Here is a 15,504-nt window from a genome sequence, read left to right as displayed (position 1 = left end):
TTTTTTAATTATGTAGTATATTCTAAAAAATAAGAGAAAACTATATTAAAACAAAATAAAAATAAAGAATAATAATAAAATGATAAAAAACAAGGAAAATAAAAACTATAAATAAATAGAAAAGAAAAAATGTTAACCTTCTGAGCATTGATCTGAAAAATAGAAAAGTAAAAATGAAAAAAAGTATGTAAAAAAATTCAAATAAGAAAAAATTAGAATAAGTTGCTAAAAGTTAAATTAAATTACGAAAATATGTTTCTTTTTATAACAATAAAGCTTAAAATTAAAAAAATTTTATTTAAAAATGAGAAATTTAATTAAGAAAAGAACAAAAAAATGTAAATTTCTAAAAACTAAATGAAGTTAAAGAATACATATTTATTTTTCAAATGCGGTTTGCAGAAAAAGAACAAGAAATATTTTTCATTATTTTTCGAAAAAGTACTTTGCCTTCTGTAAATTTTCTTGGAGAAATAAAATTTCGTTTCAATCTCCTATGTGCCATTTTATATGAATTGTTCGTTTTTCTTGACAGCTGCAAACAGCCCTTAAAGTCTAAAATCTTAATTACATATCTCGAAAGAGAAAAAAGAAAAATTAAAGTAATGAAAAAATAACAAAAATTAATAACTAAATAACTTAAACAATAGAAATAAAAATTAAATAATAAAAAGTTTCCAAAAATTTAAACAAATTAAAAAATATATACAACACGAAAATTAAAAAATTAAAAGAAAATTAAATTAAGAGAAAAAAATTCTTCTACCTGACGATTCGAACCGCGGAGCTCTCGAATAACTCGCCACTGTTTTGCTGTGTCGGCCATTGCGAGCTTTTCGCCTTGAAAGTTCGCAAGCGAATTTTTTTTTTAAACATTCGTGCCAGAATAAACAAAATCTTTCAAACCTATCTTGCCTCGCGTACTGTGTTTCAATTATCTTCAAAAGACTTTCAACTATCTGAGCCAAAAGTACCCCGCAAATTGTATTAGTAACGCCATAGTGGAATAGAGAGCTTACGGGACGGGGCTTAGAATTAAAATTAGAAAAATTATGAACGAATTTGGTTGGATTAAAATGTACCAATCATTTCAAGGTGTATTGAGGCTTCGATGACCTTGGTAAAGAAGTTACTAATATAAATAGATTTAAATTTAAATGTTGTAGTCTTTGCCTGACCAAGACCAGATGAGGCCCAAAGTTTGTTGAGCTATAGAGTTGTATGGCTGAAGAGCATGGGTTCGATCTCGAAATAGTTAAAAGTTATCGGTAATGACATATGTATCTACTTTCTGAAAATAATGCTACGCACATTTCACAATAATCCCGACATTGAAAAAATGCCTCATACGCCAGAGTTTACACACAAATACGAGTAAATATCTTATTATTCACGTGCCTTTAATTCATTGGTCCAATATTCTGTAATTCTCATCAAACTTATGAAACAAACTTGATAAAACCTAGTATAAAATAACAGTGAATGAAGCCACCGCGCAAATCAAGTTTACAAAATAATTACAGAACTCTTTAGAATCAAAGAGGAAACGGTAAATAAAAGTGTAAGAACAACCGAGAAATAACTATTAAAAAAAATCGAACTACAAAGATACATAAAAAAATTAAAATATAAGTAAAAGTATTGTGTCCTTAAATCACATACAAATCTACGTAAACCTGTGAAAAGTTACGAAAATAAGAATATATTAAAGCAACAGCAAAAGAAAACGAGGAGAAAAAAGTACATGCAACGAAATATGTTGTGAAAAAGAAAGTAACAATAAAACCAACCACACTTCTCCAAGTGTATAGTATTGAAGTGAAGTGAGCAAAAACAAAAATATTGACGCAGATGTTTCTGTTACCAAACAAGTTCGAGCAATCGCTCCGCGCCTCGCCCATACAGCCGGCCACACCAGCACAGCCTGGCACTGGCCTGAAGCCAGAATTTCACCGCGGCTGCACCGGGAAGGCGCATGCCTGTGGCACACTTAAATCGCGCTTGGCGGCACAGAACAACAGCAACCCGCCCACTAAGAATGGCATACACACAGCTACGCCGCTCGCTACAAAGTCCACGCCGCGCAAAAACAGCATTAGCTCAGAGACGATCAGCGATAGTGGTTCTGAGAATTCAGCCTCATGGCATTCACACGATTCGATGATAACACAGAATGAAGGACGCACAGCGTTAGATGGCGCGCCAATAGCTGCGGTCACACTAAAGGTTGGCGGCGCGGGCAAACCTGCGCTTGCCAAGAAACCAACACTCAGCGCTCACACAAAAGAGTATGCAGCGACTATGGCAAAGGCGTTAAAGGCGGTCGACGCACCACCACGATCGCCAATGATGAACGTTAAGCGCGCGCTCAGTCAACCACAGCGTAGCGCAGCAGCCGCGCGCACCGCATCACCTGCGCCCACGGCGTTGCAGGCGTCCATCAATGGCGGCGGCGGCGGCGGACGGCGCATGCGACTGCACAGCGATGGAGATCACTCGGCGGATAATAGTTTACCCAGCACTGCAGCGTCTTCGATGACAGCCATTAATAGCGCGCAGCAGAGCACATTCGAACGCACGCAAAAGTATCGCAGTTTTCGTGTGGCGGTACGAAAGAGCGCAACCACAGCGGCAGGGGCAGCTAAGGTCACAATTACTGCGGGTTTGAGCGCGCGTCCGCCCTGGAATAGCGGCGCTGGCGTGCGCAATGCCGGTAATAACGCAAATATGTCGATTTATGCAAGTCCAAATGGCAGCAGCGTCGGCGGTAGTGGCGGCGGTGTAGGCGCTCTCAGCACGCGCACATACCGAAATTCGTTTCGACGTAGCACGCGCGAGTGCATCAATTGGCAAGCCGTATGGGAACGCTCACTAGCGCTGCGGGGTTACGGCGCGAATAGCGGAGTCTTTAAGAACTACGATGAGGCTATAAAACAGCAGGTTTGAATTATTACTTAAATACTTAAGTCATATCCGGTTAATTAAATGCATATATATATATATAACCCAAATAGTTGTAAATACCATATTAGCACATCTAATGTTACTGTTACAAAAAGCCAGCTGACCTCTTTTTACAATAAACGCATGCACACATGTGGCCCTCTGTAAGCGTTTAAAACACTTGCCATTAGCTTTGAATCGTTCGCTTTGATCCCCGACCAAGCGCTCAATAAAAAAACGCAAGCAATTTGATAGCTCCACATCGGCCTGCCCAGCCGTATAGACGAGTTAAACGCCAGTAATCAGCCGTACAACTCTTCTTTTATGGTTGTTTTTAATTTATTTAATTGTTGTTTTCGCCTTGTAACATTAGACACGCCAACGAGTGTGTATGTGCGTTCTCAGCCACTCAAATGTATCTTAGCGCATATGCTTACAATAGCCATTGTGACAATCAATTGCCCCACAAGCAAAACGCACGATCGCTTCGATCACTCAACTCAACCCTATATCAGGCAATCATTCGTAGTTGTCCCTCGATCAGTCGCTTGGTCATTCATATAATTTTATTTAGGCAGCCACATATGCACTCATGTATGTATGTATGTATGTTTTCCCTAAGAATTATGCGTGATCGTACTACTATGTTATACATTGAGTGTAGGTGGTTTCACAACTACATGCGTATGAATGTAACGCTCTAAGTGGCAGGAAATTCAAGACGCATGCGCTGTGCATATTGTTGGTCATCAAGCCCATCAACATACTCGCTTGCTCATTGTACCAAAGTTAATTTTTATGCACTCATTCAACAAGTCTATTTAGTTTCAATTTCTTGTATGTACGTCGGGTGTAGAATGAGTTCTCTTCTTGAATTGGCTTTTAATGAGCATGTAAAAGAATTATATCTAAATAAACTGTATAGTAAGTTATCTTGTATTTTGTAACATTTCTATGGTAGAATATCGGTCAATTGCTGTTTAGAAGGCTTTCTCGATTATTTAATGAACATAAAAATGCAGATCAGTTTGAGCAGATGGTCGAAGATCGATTGATACGATCGTTGGATTGACTCATCCACCAACTGCTCACCCGCGCAGTGGTGGGTTCGAAACCAGTCTCTCCGATCCTATGGTTAGTTAATTAGTTAATTTTATGGGTGTACCAAAACGAAAGACCCCCGACCTAAAAGATATTTTGTATCTCTTAAAGTGAGTCCCTAACCCAGTGTGGCCAAGATACCTTCCGCTTCCCTAATGAATCCTAAAAGGGCCTTGCTAGGCGAACTCCGTATAACAAAGGGTTCGACCATTGGAGATTTAAAATAAATCAGTCTTTTTCTGGCCAAATCCGGACAGTGACAGAGAATATGCTCCGAAGTTTCATCATCCTCGAGGCAGAGCCGGCATTCCGACAGTGTTTATACCTATTCGGTGCAAGTGGAATTGTAATTGGTTGTGACCGGTCAGATAATTATCTGATTATAATCATTTATATTTCCTAAAACAATGTCGTTTCTGTTGAAAGGGTAGCCGAAGAGCCTGGCCTATCTAAGGCCCCCACCGCTCCTCAGTACTTACTGGGTTCCGAGGGTACCCACTCAGTAATTATGGCTCTCGAAGAAGACCAGCTGGGACCACAGAATGGTTCAGGTCCAGAAAAGGCTACTCGTCGGCGATCTCGTTGCCTTCGATTCCACAATGGCCTCGTACCCAGTACAGTGTTACCATGTTTTTGGCTGCCAAAATTTGTAGCGTGTCAAAGCTGTCTCTAACCAGCTTGGATTTGATGGTCCTGCTTGAAAAGGCCCGGATGGTTGCTTGGCTATCTGAAAATATAACTAGAAAGGCGCCCTTTAAACCCTTTTCGAAGTTTGATTTTGCGCAGTTTAAAATTGCGACCATTTCAGCCTGAAATACCGTGGGCCATTTGCCCATGGGAATTGCAAGTTTGGTGCTAGTCTGGTCTGTCCTCCATCCTTGAACCAGTGTACGTATCTGAGATCAAGTGCAGGGACCCCATTTGCCCAATCTTCGCGATCGAGGATGTATCACTTGAATCTTTCTCTTTAGTCATGAAATCAGAGATTTCGCATATTTCCAACTCTGGCATCTTCTCAGGAGATTCCAGCAGCTCCTGCGTGGTGATCACGCAAACTCGATAGTTGAGCAATTGCTGCTTGCCTGACCTATTAAATGCTTGATGCCATCGTTACTTCTAATAAGCCTGCGAGAAATGCAGTATTCCTGCTGGGGGCTGTACTTTCGTCCACCTGCATCTCCTCTAACCGGCCCCTTTAACGCTGCTGTGAGACTCCTTATCTATGCCAACGTTAAGGCATAGTCCGGTATTATCTTTGCCGCTGGAGATAACCCGCAATGCTGAGCGTAAATCCTGTATTGCGCTATCACATTTAAAGAGGTGCCACGTCTACACGGGCTTTGGCTTGTGCCTCGTTGTTGTGGCACGCTTTGCTTCAACAGATTGGTCCCTACTTGAGCAGTGCCTGCTGAGGAATCTGAAGCGATCGCAGGAGATCCCTCTGATAGACCGACTAGGTTGTCTGCTTTCAGATGAATAATAGGATAATATTGATAAGTTCTGGCAGTGTAAACCCAACTATTAATAATTTATTTGATGGTTTTAATATTCCACAAATGACGGTACATGTTTCATTCAGTGAAAATTAATTACACTTAAATTAAGAACACCAGTTGAGTACGAGTGTGGATATGGGCATAATTAATTTCACTCATACGAGTCCAATAAGGCAGTTAAAACGAAGCGATTTCAAGATATTGCTAATATTTTATTTGTTAAATGTTAAAAATAAAGTAACTGTGCAATAAGTTATGAACGAGTTATGAACATTATTTGGTTATAGTTTTAGCCATAATAAAAATCACTAGTATTAGCTTTTTTTATTGCCATCGGATCATGCTTCAATGACCGATCTCATTTGTCATTCAAAGTGATTGACTGACATACCATCATAGCGAGTATAAACTTACTAAGCTACTCTGATACAAATACTTCGAAACTCATTAACAACTACTGCAAAGATCCATATCAATAAATTGTCTGTCTGAAAGAATTAAAAATTCTACCAAATTTGGTTTGAGCTTTAATAGCGAAAGATCGCTGTAGTGATCGTGCCGCACCAAATTATTTACTTTACAACAAAAATGACTCAGTCATCGTTGGCTTTTGCACGATAGCAATAAATTTCTTAAAATAAAACTTCAAATTCTTTTTGTTCTTTGTCGTGGCATTGAGATTAAAATCGGTTAAACGTAAATGTTCAAACTCATATTTTAAATTGCTTCATTCGAGTGGAGTGTCATGCGTTGGCAACCCTTCCGCTGTTATGCCAACCGGCTTTGGGTGGCGGCGTACAGTGTTACGAGGTGGTTAAAAATATGCTAAATATTTTGTGGCTAATAGTCTGAGCGAAACTTTTTTAAACATGTTATGTGAATGCGGAGCGGAGAGTGCAGGGGAATGACATGCCTCCTTCACTGCTCTATGGATCCAAATAGTTAAATTTAATCACTCAAAAGGCTTACTGTACTCAATGGGGGTTAAGGAAGTTATAAATTTCGCGGCCCAGACTGCATTACACCTATAATGGTGAAGTCCAGGGTATCTTGCATAGTAAGTTGTAGACGACCTTCCTATATAGTTGGCAGAGAGTCAAGTCGAAACTTGAGACTACTTAAAGCAAAAAGTTGTCCTAAGGATGTGTACGACTATTATAATACCAATATTAAATTACGGTGCGTTGGTATGGTGGTCATCACTGGATGATAAATAGGTAATACAACGTTAGAAAATCAAGCAGAATTAAACGAGCAGCATGTTCAGGTGCTATGAAAATTTGCAAAAAAAGATACATATGAATTGTGTTGTTGTTTGTTATATCAGACGTACCAGAGAAAGCGTATAAAAATGGTGCGTACAGCGATAATTGAGTCCTGGGCCAATGCTTTGAAAACGCTAATACCAATCACCCATCAGAATTTTAGAATTTCATTTTCTCTTGTTTTTCATAATTTTCTCTCCCTATACTTTGAGCACGAATGTACTGATAAAAAATTAAATTTTTTCAGTGGTTTTCTTGGATTTTTCGTGTTTCATTACAACTTTTTAAAATTTAATTTTCTATTTTTTTGTAACCTTTCCGAATTTTTTTAACTCTTCCGATTTTTTTTATTATTCCGAACTGTTTTGTTTTTTTCCGAATTTTTCGGGACTTTTCCGAATTTTTTAGGACATTCCCGATTTTTTGGGACTTTCGCAAATTTTTGGGACACTTCCGAATTTTTTAAAGCTCTTGCTAATTTTTTAGGTTTTATAGGTTTTATTGGGAGTTTCCTAAATTTATGGGCATTTTCCATTTTTTTGGGGACCTTTCCGAATTGTTTCGACTTTTCCGATTTTTTGGGACTATTCCGATTTTATTTGGGGCGTTCCCAATTGGTTGGAACTTTTCCAAACTTTATGGGGTGTTTCCAAATTTTCCTAAAACTTTTCCGCGTTTTCTTGAAATTTTCCTTAGTTTCCGTAGATGTTTTCGGAACTTTAAGTGTTTTTTTACTGAACTATTTAGAGTTTTTCGTGGCCTTTCCGGAGGCTCAAATACTAAAATAAGCACGAATTACCGGTTAAAATATCAGACACGGCGTAGACTTGGAATTATATAATCACATTTAATACATTTTTCCGCCCATGTGGCTGCTGGGATTGGCAGTTACATGACCTTTGCCAAAATCCCGATTAATGTCTCTATTTAAAACTAACTTCTATGTATGCCGAGTTTCCACAAAATCCTAGCAAATTTTATAAATCCTCCAAATGACTGGTGGGCGTGGCAGTGTGCCACAACATTTTAAATTTCTTCTATTCTGAGTAAGAGTGCAGCACGTGCAGAAATTTTAACGAATTTAAAGCAGGTTTACAATTACTGAGCGCAAATTGTAGGAGAACAGCCCACTGTGCGTTCGCGGCGGTGCTGTTGCTGCTGCTTCTACTCCTAGCAATCGCCGGTATGTCACTCAAATCGCACATTAAGTGCGTTTCATTTAAGCGCATATTTATTTATTAAGCCAGCGGGTGTAAATATGCGGCTGTGTGGGTGTTGCACACAAATGCCTTCGTAAATACTACAGTACAAAGTCATGTTAAATCCAATACAAACACATGTTACTCGATATAGTACAAAATATTTTAAATGGAACAGAGTGTTTACTTCGCGTTTTTTTGTCTACTTCCTTTGCGCATAACACCCCACACTGTGTGTCCGTCCACCTTTCGTTCTGTCTGTCTGTCCGCTCGCTTGTTGCGGAAGTTTTCATTTACTTTATGGATCTACATGACTTCTTCCTTTGGAATTATGAATATGCATGCGAATACATGCGGCTGCGGCAGCAACAAATAACACTCAATACAATAATAGCTAAGTAAACAGCAGAAAAAAGCAAAGTAAAGCTAAGCTAAGCTGGCATAAAAAGCAAAAAGGGAAAATAGGGGGAACATTTTAAAATTTGTATGAAAATGCTTTTTGACGGCATTACTTTTTAAGTTGACTCTGCATCGTTGCTGCTGCCACCGGCATTGCCCGCCTGCAACTATGTACATATGTATGTCGGCTGTTTGCTGTTATTCCGACTTTTGTTGTTGTTATTGTTATACAAACATGTTGTTGACATGTACTCAAGCTGAGAGCTGGGTGCGTGAAGTTGTTGGTGAGAAGTGAGCAACACCATGCCAGGCGCGATGGTGAAGAGGACCGTAGTCGTTTGTCGTCGCCGCGCCCCCTCGATGACTGCTGATTGCTGATCGCTGACGCCGCGACGTCGCTTTTGACGATGAGGTGAGCCAGGCGGTCCACGTGCATGCGTGCGTGCGCGGGTGTGTAGGGCGGGCTTGTGCTGCGACTTGCCTATTCTACTGATTACCTTTTTCTTACTCCCATTTGGGTTTTGTTTAATTTATTTGTATTATTTTTTTGTGTTGTTGTTGTAAGTACGTGCGATTAATTATCGGTATGGCACTGCGCGCTCACTTCATTTGCGCTTCTCTCATCAATCTGCATTTTGCAGCGCTCTCCCCCTTTTCTAGCCCATACAAACAATAGCTTTTTTGGTTCTTGTTGTTGTCATTGTTGCTGTTTATGTTTGTCTTGCTGTCTGTTTGGTCATTGACCTGCGTTACGCGCTCTTAACTGTATACATAACTCGCACAAAAAAGCATTGCTGCGTCGCACTTCTACGCGCCTCCATGCCTCGGCAATGCTGTCTGTTGTTGCTGTCGTTCATGTAACACATGAATGCAATATTTATTAGGGTCCCGTCCCGATGCACAAGTGCGTTTGTACGCTTATAAGTTGTCTCCGCTAATGGCTTTTGTCTTTGTATGTCTGCTATGTCATTCCTGCGCCACCTTATGAACACTTATGCCACACAGTAGCGCGCTTAACTCCCTTAAGGCAGCCTTGATCTGCGCCACTTCCTTATGTTCGCATACCATTTGGTTGCCTTAAGCGATTTATCACTTGAAAATGTATTTTTTTGCACTTAAATTTTTAGTTCATAATTCATTGCGCTGCCCAACTCGCCTTTGTTTTATTATACTTTCTCTCATTAACACAATTCAGCATTTCTTTAATATACTTTATCATTGTTTTTTTTTTATTCAGCTCACTTGCAATTTTCTACTGCAAAAAATTTGAACTTTTTGAGCTCATTAAATTTTTTTTACTTCAAATTGCGTAAGAAATTAAATACAGTGTCGGCTATTTGAATAGTGCCTTCTTTTTAATCGCAGTATTCACAGTTTCCTTTTTGTTTATTTATCTAATATTTATTAATTTTTAATAAAAATATATCAATTCTATATCAAAAAACCTGTAAATCCGATTTTCAAACTTTATTCAAAATTTATATGTAATTCAACAAAATTTCATCAAAATTTAAGTCTAAAATATATATTTTTTTAATTATTTTAAATTTTAGTATAATGAGGGTATTGTGTCCTTCTTTCTATCCATATGAAAAAATAGGCGAACATAGCTTAAAAGGAAGAAAAAGCGTTAAGAAATTATTAAAAATTAGCGTGACGAAAACTAAATTTTTTAAAATAAAATTTTTTAAAGTTCAAAAAATTTCGATGAAAATGTTTAAAACTCATAAATTTTGTGTAAAGTTTGAAAATCGGATTTACATATTTTTTTGTAAAACAATGTAAAATAATTAAATATACATTTTGGTTAAAATTTGTTTAATTATCGGATTTACATGGTTTTTGCTAAAGAATATGCTCTGTTTTTATAATAAATTAATTAATATAAGAAAACAAAAGGAAAACTGTTAAAACTGAGGATCAGAAAAGGGCACTGTTCAAGCGGCCGATACTGGATTTGACTTTTTACGTATGTAATTTGACTCAAATCTGAAAATAAATTTTTATTTGCAATTTTTATGCAGAATAAAAAAAACAATTATTTTTGATTTTTATATCATATGTTTTAGACAACAGTTATTGAAGACTTTTATTTGTAAAAGTCATCAATAAAAATCAGTCAATGACTTTCTTTTTAAAAGTCATCAATATAAATCAGACACCGACTTTTATTTTTTAAATCATTCGTATAAAAGTCATTAACATCTTTCGCAGTTAGGAAGGTGTTGGCAAACAAAAGTTTACTACGACTTATGCAAATGAAGTGTATGTAAGTATGATTTAAAAAATAAAGGTCAGTGACAGATTTTTATTAATGACTTTTATAAATAAAAGTCTTCGATAAGTGTTATCTAAGATATATAATTTAAAAATCTAACATAACTGTTACTTGCAGATTTATTAGATAAAAATGTAAAATAATTGTTGTTTTAGATTTATAAAATAAATGTCAGAAATAACGGTTATTTAAGGAGTAATGCAATAAAAGTCAAAAAATAATTGTCAAAGAACGATTTTTTTAATACAAGTTGTAACTGTCCCCTGGTGCCCTCCTGAAATACTCTCATTGTGATTGTTCAAAATCGCTTGGAACAAATTCAAATTTTTTTTTGTGATACGTTGTAGTGTACATTTAAATTATTTTCCAGCCACTAACTTTCTTTATTAACAATTTTAGAAACGTGATAGGAATTGAAACAAACGTATTTAATTTTATTCTTGCCTAAATCTTAACTATGTCTTTCGAAATTTTTTAACAAAGTTAAAGTTCTTTTTGGTTCGCACTAAAAAAAATTAAAGTAATTAGTATTCAAATATTTCAACATGCACATTTGTGTATTCCTTTAGAACTTTTTTTCCTAATGTATAATCGTTTGATGTACACAAAGTGTTTGTCATCACCTGTCGGAGTGAAGTAAGACAGCAAAAGAATGAGTGTCTTCCGTCTTTTCTTCATTACCATCTACTCATGCCACTCATGCTGCTTAGATGATGGTATTGTTGTTGATACACACATACATATGTAAGTGTGTTTGTATTTATTTTAGCTCTTGGCTTTGTTTTTAAATTTCAATCAACTTCCCAAAATTGTGGTTCCTTATTAATTTTCCATGTTGCTCTTTTGTTTGCTTTTGACTTTGTTTATGCGTAGCATAAATAATTTGATAACAATTGATTGCTAAACAGTCATAAATGGAAATTAACCAGTTACAAATTTGATTGACACCGCCCAGTAAATATGTAGTGGGTGTGGCATTTGATAAAATCCTTATCTCGCCATGTTGCACAATGCAAATGGGTTTTAATATGACTGTGACAGTAAGGTACCAAAAAATACGCCTTTAGTAGGTGTGGCACTAAATATTGTATAGCGGCATCAATTAAAAATAGCGCATTAAACAGGGATTGCACGAGTTGTACCTTTGTACAGATTTGTACATTTTCATAGCTACAGAGAGTTGTTGTTGGCAAAGTTTTTATTGATCTGACAAAAAATTATGGACAACACCACTCTGTAGTTGCTAAATGTGCAATTGTACAAATCGTGTTATCCCTGCTAATGTTCATTAATTTTTACTACGGTAGATAATTTTCGTTTCTGGCAGAGTTGCTTTATTTCGAAATTGAAAGATCTGCTACAGAGGATTCCTTAGCATTATTATGTTACATTATAAGTTATCTAAAAATTAAATTAAACAAAACTAATAATTTTATTTTAAAAATTTAAATTCTAAATTTAAGGAACAGAATTTATTAAAAAACCAGCATATACCCGTATAAAACGTATTTTTTTGTTGTTTGATACCCGTATTGTAATATTTCATTTATCTTATCAAATAAAGTAAGTTAAATTTTTTAAACAGCTGGCAACCCTTCTCAAAACTATTTTCTACTACATGTACTATGTATTTATTTGTAAACTTTCCTAAACCTCTTCAGTTTGATAGCCATATTGCAATATTTAATTTATCTTATCACTTCGGTTAAATTAAAATTTTTAAACATTTGGTAACCTCCACACAAGTATTTTCGACTTTAAGTCTTCTTAAACCCCTTTCCTTTAACATCCAGGATGCAATATTTACATACACCTATTAATTTACTTCAACTGCGATTTTCACACAGGTGGCAACTCTATAATTTTTTTCCTTCTATATATTAGGCTAGACCTCTAGCAATACATAGGTGAAAACCGCATTCTGTTTCATGCATTAGTTTTCGAGTCATGCGCGTACAAATATTTATATAGACAGACAGACAGACAAACGGACGGACAGACACACAAAAATTCTAAAAATTGTTGATTTGGTTTCCATTGCTCAAATAAAGACCCCTCATATTAATTTTTTTTCAATATGTATAATGAGTGTACAGTCATCGGCAACGTAAAATTAAAATTTTATCATATTCATATTTATTATATAGATAAAAATATTTAATTAAAAAAAATAAGGTGATGAAAATTAAATGAAATTTAAAAGCAATTATTTTTAAAACAATGAATCTAAAAATAAAAAAAAATTAAGAAATAAAATAAGTTACTAAAAATTAACCGAAATTAAAAAAAAATCTTTTTTAGGCAATAATGTTGAAAAAATTTAAAGAAGAAAAAAATAATATGTTTTTGTTATTTTTTGGCCTTATAACAATTATATTCAACAATTTTTATGAGCTTGAGGCCGTTAATTTGAAAAAATGCTATTCGGAAATCACCACATTTCCTCATCAGATTTCTTTCAGTAGGATTCGAACCGACGATCACCACTGACTCAGCCAGTTGCCTACGCACTGTGCTAAGTTTGTCTTGTTAATTCTTGATGCTTATTTTCCACTATTTCACTTTGCTAAGCCAACTACAATCAAGCGCAGCTATTCCGCTGCAATTCACTTGATCATGTGGTTGTTGGTTTTGTTGGTTTTTGTTAATATTTCTATTATTAGAATGTTTAACTTTTAGGTGTGCTCGTCCTTAAGTAATTGCAGCGGAATAGCTGCGCTTGATTGTAGTTGGCTTTCTTGCAAGATCTTTCAAACTATCTCGCCTAATGTCCTTCAATTGTCCTACAAATTCAAGCCTTGATCTTTTATTCAATTTTAAAAAATCTGAAAATTTTTATACACTCCGGGCCAAGCTCGGCCACCCTGGTACTTTTCATTTAATCGCCAATGGGAATTGAACTATCATGATGATTCTACTCCACCAAGCACGAAAGAAGCGTTGTGTGCAGCCAGAATTAATTTTCGCAACAAATCTAGAGTAAACAGTCATCAAAAACTTTCCCAACACGCGTGAACTTTTGCACTCCGCAACGTCGTTCTCCATACATATGTACATACACGCACATCAATCACACCGTTAAACATACAAAGTAAAGAGGAAAATCTCCACAACAGCTACTCGTATAATGAAAATATTAATTAGCGTAAAAAGAATAGGTAAGCGAGAAGCCTGGGGTGGGGTGCTGCGTGGCGGCACTCGACGCAAAGCGATTTCTAGCTGCTTACTCAACTTTTCAACAGCACATGCACGCACGCATCTTACACATTACAATTGCAACATGCTGCCAAAAGAGCGCTTTCGTTTAGGTTGTTGTTCTTATTCTTGTTCTTGTTCTTGCTTTCCGACGGCACACGTTCACGTGTGCAAATGCAACACCAGCAAGCACAGACAGGCAATCATCGAGACGTCATCAAAATAACCGCAGCCGCTATGTGCAGACATACTACTACTACATTAGCACAACAACAAAGAACACATCTAACCACAAAATTTATGCGCCAACTTTGCAATCTGTTTACTTATTGCATAATACCCACAAGTCTGTCATTCTGTCCATACATCGGGCATCCCAACTCTTCTAGATTGGCCACAACATCATCAATCTGCGCCTAGTCAACTTTCGCCGCCTCCCAACTTGTGTATCACCGCGCCCGCCTGCTCAACATCGCCAGCGCCCAGTTAACGTGCCTCAGGCTAACCAGGCGGTGGGTCGTTCGGTCGCCTTCTTATTTAACCCAAAAATAAAACTAAAGTTGGCTGGCGCACTTCTGTTTATATTTCGTGTCTGCAACTAATTGGAAAAACATTTGAAAAATGAAATCAAATTTAGAAATATCTAAAAATATCCCAAACTCGTAGGCATAATGCTTTTGAATTGCAGTAACCGCAACGTGTACGCAGCAGCTGCAATAAGCCAATAGCAACAGCAACAGCAACGGGAGTACCTAAATAAGTACAAGTAAAACAATTCTGGCGAAGTTTGGGTGGCTGTCGCCGGCAGAAAGCCGACAAATGGCTGGTGGCTAGGTGTATTGCGGCAATGCGTCTGCTTCCATTCACCTCACAGTTCTGGTTATGTACTCCTGTCTCGCATCATAACAAATACCGCCCTTACTTCGTTCGCCTCGCAGGGCGCGGTGGGCGCAAAGGCTGTTTTTTTTTTTTTTTTTGTGGCTGGGAGCTCGCTCGCTCGTCGACAAATTTCCTCAAGCAAATCAACAACATACCGAATTATTACCCAAAAATAGAAAAGTGTAAGCAACCTCAAGGAGTTGGTTGTTGTTATGGCTGCTTTGCTGCAGTTTGGGATATGTAAATAATTCAAGTGAATACCTCAACATGTCCAGCGTGGATGATGAGCCTGGGCAGAGTCTTGAGGTGTATGTATTTGCGTGTATTTATTTTCGTTGTATTGGGCTAGCGCATCCATCCTCATCTGTACTCTGCGTGTTGAATAGTTCATTTGAACTTAGGCTCTGTTCATAGTTCATACATACCGCATACTCTACGCAACGGTAATTTGGCTATAATTTGATTTTAATCACTCGAGTTTAGTGCGCTGAGTGTAATAAATTACAGCTGCCATTAATCAGACAGTCAGGCTATTTTTGTATGGTTTGTTGCTGCTTGCATTGGCGTCGAAATCGACGTGGGTCTCAATGAGGTGTCGAGTTGATCGTACCCAGTTTCTTGAAAGAATGCTGTGGGGGATGAAAGTGATAAATTTGCCCTTGACAAGTCAAAAGAATTTGAAAAATGTTTTCACAATTCTCCAAACATTTTTTAGAATGCTTAAAGTTGAACTCTCGTAAATTTTTTTT

General features: G+C 37.0%; 1 protein-coding gene across 2 annotated transcripts; it reads left to right on the top strand.

Annotated features, from left to right (window-relative positions):
* The first annotated feature begins 710 nt into the window (after window positions 1-710).
* Window positions 711-3,788, top strand: LOC118742304. 2 transcript variants are annotated; one of them, XM_036474289.1, is made up of 2 exons: window positions 711-1,374; window positions 1,480-3,788. In XM_036474289.1, exon 2 carries the CDS (start codon window positions 1,852-1,854, stop codon window positions 2,944-2,946), a length of 1,095 nt encoding a protein of 364 aa, XP_036330182.1. In that variant the 5' UTR covers window positions 711-1,374; window positions 1,480-1,851; the 3' UTR covers window positions 2,947-3,788. The 2 variants fall into 2 exon arrangements, with proteins under 2 accessions (XP_036330182.1, XP_036330173.1); XM_036474280.1 differs by having other exon boundaries at window positions 1,467-3,788.
* The last annotated feature ends 11,716 nt before the right edge of the window (window positions 3,789-15,504 follow it).

This window comes from Rhagoletis pomonella, unplaced genomic scaffold (assembly GCF_013731165.1).
Source record: "Rhagoletis pomonella isolate Grant_MI unplaced genomic scaffold, Rhpom_1.0 Rhpom_scaffold_00001, whole genome shotgun sequence".
Lineage (NCBI taxonomy): Eukaryota > Metazoa > Arthropoda > Insecta > Diptera > Tephritidae > Rhagoletis > Rhagoletis pomonella.
The sequence above is the reverse complement of the archived record's forward strand: the minus strand, read 5'-3'. Positions and strand labels throughout refer to the sequence as shown.

What these genes read in the sequence shown, in the direction of transcription:
- LOC118742304 (XM_036474289.1), top strand. Translation starts at nt 1,852, where the DNA reads ATGTTTCTGTTACCAAACAAGTTCGAGCAATCGCTCCGCGCCTCGCCC.